Here is a 5,451-nt window from a genome sequence, read left to right as displayed (position 1 = left end):
TACATTACCATTAGTTACACTGTCACCATTAGTTACAACATTACCATTAGTTACATCACCATTAGTTATACTGTCATCATTGGTTACAACATTACTGTTAGTTAGATCACCATTAGTTACACTGTCACCATTAGTTACATTACCATTAGTTACACTGTCACCATTAGTTACAGCATCACCATTAGTTAAAATATCACCATTAGTTACAGCATCACCTGAGCACTTAGTGTGTTCCCATTTCTTCACACAGAAGAAATGTGCATGAAATTACCTGAAGAGTGAAAATTTCCATCTCCTTGTGCACTTTAAGCTTTTTGACTGTATCAGCATGCTTTAAGTTTTGAAAATGGAAAGCAAAAGACAGAATGTATTCTGTTTTCATGATAGATGTTTGAAAGTTTTATGTGTTTACCTCATCATTCCTATAGCTACTCCAAGGAATCTGCCTTTAGGTGGGAGACAGAAGAAATGTATAGTCCCTAAGCCATATTATAGGTATGGAGAAGTCATCCTAAGTTTGCTGTCTCCATTTTCTTACCTACAAAATGGGTACAATAACCATTGTAGTAACTGAGCTCCCTATGCAATTTCTGTGTTCTGTGTTCTCTTTATTATACAATAGTCCTATGTACACACAAACCGACTAATTTGAAATTTTCTTTCCGAAAATTACAATGGTGATTTCTTATCTTCCCCTTTAGGATATCTTGAATACCATCATAAGGCACTGTCCACCCCGCTTTTTCTCTCTGGGTCTGCCTGGCTTCTCGATGCTGGTGGGGGACTTCATCACAGCCGCTGCCCGGGTCCTCAGTACAGACATGCTGACGGTGAGTGTGAACGCTCAGTCCCAGCTCCCAGGAGGCTTCACAGTCGCTAACAAGGCTCAGATTGCTCCACTCTTAACAGGTGTTGACTCATTAGTGCAATGTGAAACTGGGCTGTCAGGGCAGATACCCTGGCAGCTGATGTGTGAAATTGTAGGATGAGATGACACACTGGTATTGGAAAGGCGTTTCATCAAAAGGCCAAAGTGTGAGAAATCATATCCTCACTAATAGTTCAGCACATTTACATAGTCAGAAGCAGGACTTGTCTCTTAAAATCTTATTAGCATTTTCCAGTAAATGGTGGTACAGACGTAAATGTCAGAAGTAAAGAGAGATTTTTTTTTTTTGCAGTTTTTGGCCGGGCCTGGGTTTGAACCCATCAACTCTGGCATATGGGGCTGGCACCCCACCCCTTTGAGCCACAGGCACTGCCCATAAAGAGAGAATTTTAAGTGTACCTTAGTAGTAAGATTTGATTTTTGTTTTTTAAGTTGTCTTTGTTATTATAAGTCTCATAGAAAATATTTTCTTAAAATGTTAGAATATTAAAATTGTATCCAAAATGAATATATATTTTCTTAATAACATGCCAGAAATATCTAGCAGAATACATGTACTAAAAAATTAGAAGCAAGTGGACAGACTGAACATTAAGGACTACAAAGAGAATTTATTTTCATTCTCTATATGAACACTACCATTAAGGCAATATCTTAATGTTTTGTGAGAGAATACTTATGTCCATGTAAACTTAAAGAGCTTTTCCCATGTGTGTACTGTACGACTGTTACCTATTCAGAGTCATATTTGCCCCTTTAAACGATGCAAATAAAATTAGATTTAGTATTTGCTATGGATTGATATTGAAGTCAACGTGACTATCCAAGAACTTAAATTTTATATGACACATGGTTACTTTTTCAGTCATATTATTCCTTTATGCAGGGTAAATTTAAACTCCAAACCCTAGGTTTTAAATTAATTGTTTTTGAATACTTTGTACATGGTGGGTGAGGTAGCTAACATTTGTAATCCTAGCACTTTGGGAGGCAAGGTGAGAGAATTTTTTGAGCTCAGGAATTTGATACTGGCCTGAGTAAGAATAAGACCCTGTCTCTACTAAAAAATAGAAAAATGAGCCAGACATTGTGATGCACATCTGTAGTCCCAGCTAGCTGGGAGGCTGAGGCAGGAGAATGGCTTGAGCCCAGAAGTTTGAAGTTGCTGTGAGCTAGGCTGACACCACAGTACTCTACTCAGGGTGACAGAAAGTGACTCTGTCTCAAATAAATAAATACTTTGTATAGCTGGTATTCCATGCTGATAATTTTACATACTTTTTCTTACAAGGATAAATTATAAAGCAAAGAAAAGGGAAAAGAGACAGGAGCAAAAGGGAAGAATGAGGGAAGAAAAGAAAGGTAAATGAAAAGAAATATGTTGAATTTGTTCAACTTTTTTGATAAAGAATATGATAAACTTTTCATACTTCATTATTTCTGAAAAAGATTTTAGGATAATCAGTCTCAAAAACCTTTGAATATATTTTTAACCATTCAAATCAACAATGAAAAAAATTACCAAGTGTAAGAAGGAAAAATCATACTTCTTTATTCACATTTTCTTTACTTGCTATAAGTGTTTCCTGTAAAAGTGCTGGAGTCCCTTCTAGAGATAGTGTCATACACAGTGGTAATTCTCTTTGTGAAAATTACCTTTTTGATGAAATGAGCTATTAAAGTAGCCTTTCCGTCATACTGTTGACCAAGAGGTGCAGTAGCCCACCTTATCCTTGGTTTTGCTTACTTACATTTCAGTTACCTGTGGTCAACAGTTGCCCAAAAATATTAAGTGTAAAATTCTAGAAATAAGCCATTCAGAGTTTTAAATTCCATGCCATCCTGAGTAACACAACAAAATCTCAAGCTGTTTTGCCGTGTCCTGCCTAGGACGTGGATCATTTCTTTGTCTAGGACAACCATGCTGTATTCACTACCAACCTATTAGTACTTAGTAGCCATATCTTTTATCAGGCTAACTATTGTGATATAATAGTTCTTATGTTCAAGTCACCCTTATTTTATATAATAATGGCCCTAAAGCACAAGAGTAATGACTCTTGAGGCTGACTTATTATAATTTTTCTTTTTATTATCAGAAATTGTTAATGTCTTATGTGTCTAATTTATAAATCAAACAATCACAGGTATGTGTGTATAGGAAAAAATACAGCATATACAAGGTTTAGTACTATCCACAGTTTCACTCATCCATGGGGGCATTTTTAGGGGATATGTCTTAGAACTCTCCCCTTTGAATAAGAGGGGACTATCGTGTGTGAAAAATCCTCAAGTACTAACTATGTTGAATAACAGTGGTGTCAATGGGCATTCTTTTCTAGTTCCAGATCTGAGTGGAAATGTTTTCAGTCTTACTCCATTCAATATGATATTGGCTGTGGGTTTACTGTAGATGGCCTCTATCAATTTGAGAAATGTTTCATTGAAGCCTATTTTCTTAAGTGTTCTAATCATGAAAGGATGCTGGATGTTATCAAAAGCCTTTTCTGCATCAATTGATAGAATCATATGGTCTTTGGTTTTGATTTTATTTATGTGGTGTATTATATTTATAGAGTTACATATGTTGAACCAACCTTGTAACCCTGGGATAAAACCAGATTGATCATGGTGTATAATTTTTTTGATGTGTTGTTTAATTCTGTTTGCTAGGATCTTATTGAATATTTTTGCGTTGATATTCATCAATGATATTGGTCTATAGTTTTCTTTCTTTGTTGTATCCTGGTTTGGGGATCAGGGTGATTTTTGCTTCATAGAACGTGTTGGGAAGCATTCTTTCTTTTTCTGTTTTGGAAAATGTTATGTAGCATAGGTACTAGTTCCTCTTCGAATGTTTGATAGAATTGTGACGTGAAGCCAACTGGTCCTGGACTTCACTTTTTTGGGAGATTTTGTATAGTTGATGCTGTTTCAGTTCTTGATAATAGGTCTGTTCAAAATTTCTAATTCTGCTTGAGTCTAGGGCAGTGACATGCTTCCAGGCATGGGTCCATTTCCTCCACATTTTCATATTTCTGAGAATAGAGTTTTTTGTAGTAATCTTTAAAGATTTTTTTTTTTTATTTCTATGATATCTGTTATTTCCTCTTTATCTTTTCTGATTAAAGTTATTAGAGATTTTACTTTTCTGTTTTTGGTTAGTCTAGCCAAAGGTTTATCAATTTTATTAATTGTAAGAGACCAGATAACTCAAGTGAAGGAGAAGCAAGAATTAAGCTCTGAACATTCTGTGACTATAAGAAACACCTGTGACATAACAGCTTGATAACACCTTGGTGATAAGGGCATGGGGAAGAGATTTGGCTCTCCTTAACTCGAGAGCATGAGCACGAGTGTTTGTGGTCTCCACACCTGTGGTGCAAATAGCCATGGGATCACTTCTATAAGTAGCTGCAGGAGAAGTTAGCCTGGGTTCATTCATTCTCTCACAGACTCTCTCACTCTAACTCTATTTCTCCTCCTGCTCGGAGGGTGCCTGCTTGGTGCCCTTCTACAAAGACGCCTAAGATTCGCTCTCCTACTAAGACTGTTTCTCTCCCTTGAAGATTGTTTCCCTCTCTCTCTTGGTAAGACAAATTGTCCTCTGGCACCTAAGGGGAGTTGATCCTGAGCAAGGTAGCACAATGGTCTGCATCTGAACAGTTTCATGTGTTGGGGCTGGAGACCTGGCCGGTTCTAGGCCCTGACAAGTGGTGATGAGGATGGGATAGTGGACGCAGACCCAAGGGGAGATAAGCTTTTAGCAAACAAAAGAAAAGGAGAGAGGAAAAATATATAGATAAAGAGGGAAAAGAAATACATAAGAAAAAGACAGCTAGCAACAGGCTTTCCTCATTTAGTTTCTTCCCTTCTCTCCTGTGCTTTCTCTTTCCAAATCCTAATCAAAAAACAGATAAGAGCCTTTAGAAACAAAAGGGAAAGAGAAAAGATAGAACTTGAGAATAAGAAGAATCCTTAGCAAACAAAAGCCTTTAGACTTGGGAGTGAGAGAAGCCTTTGGCAGATAAAAATTTCAAGGGGAGGAAGAAATAATATAAAAAAGTAAAAAGAGAAAGATAAGAAGTTTGGGAACAGGTAGTAAGAGTTCATCAGTTAGGGAAAAGAACCTCTCACTGCCTTCCCCTGTATCAGCGTTCACTCTCAGCAGGAAGGAGTTTTGGAATGATGGATGCCCCCTGTCCCTTTAAGGCCCTTTAAGGCAGTCAAAGGTTCTATTTGGAAGGGAAGGATTATAAAAGGCAAAAGAAAGGCCAACAAGAAAAGGTGGAAGAAAAAAATGGCAAATGAGACAAAACAGTTAAAAGATCAGATTGAACAGCTAAAAAACCAGATTAAGCAGTTAGAAGACTGGATGAATAATTATCACAGTCAAAGCCACTAAGTCCTATACTGTCATGGCAATTCAGATTAAGCAGTTAGAAGATCAGTTAAGAAATCCCCCAATCGGCTCGGCACCTGTGGCTCAAGCGGCTAAGGTGCCAGCCACATACACCTAAGGTGGTGGGTTTGAATCCAGCCCGGACCTGCCAAACAACAAT

At 37.3% G+C, this 5,451-nt stretch overlaps 1 protein-coding gene across 1 annotated transcript in view; it reads left to right on the top strand.

Annotated features, from left to right (window-relative positions):
* RALGAPA2 (Ral GTPase activating protein catalytic alpha subunit 2) overlaps positions 1-5,451 on the top strand; it is a 374,339-nt gene that overhangs the window by 186,975 nt on the left and 181,913 nt on the right. The window contains exon 24 of the mRNA XM_023518389.1: positions 702-830. Coding sequence (XP_023374157.1) covers positions 702-830 — 129 coding nt within the window. The remainder of the gene's footprint in view (positions 1-701; positions 831-5,451) is intronic.

Source organism: Otolemur garnettii, unplaced genomic scaffold, assembly GCF_000181295.1.
Source record: "Otolemur garnettii isolate 467f Iridium unplaced genomic scaffold, OtoGar3 scaffold00136, whole genome shotgun sequence".
Lineage (NCBI taxonomy): Eukaryota > Metazoa > Chordata > Mammalia > Primates > Galagidae > Otolemur > Otolemur garnettii.
The sequence above is the reverse complement of the archived record's forward strand: the minus strand, read 5'-3'. Positions and strand labels throughout refer to the sequence as shown.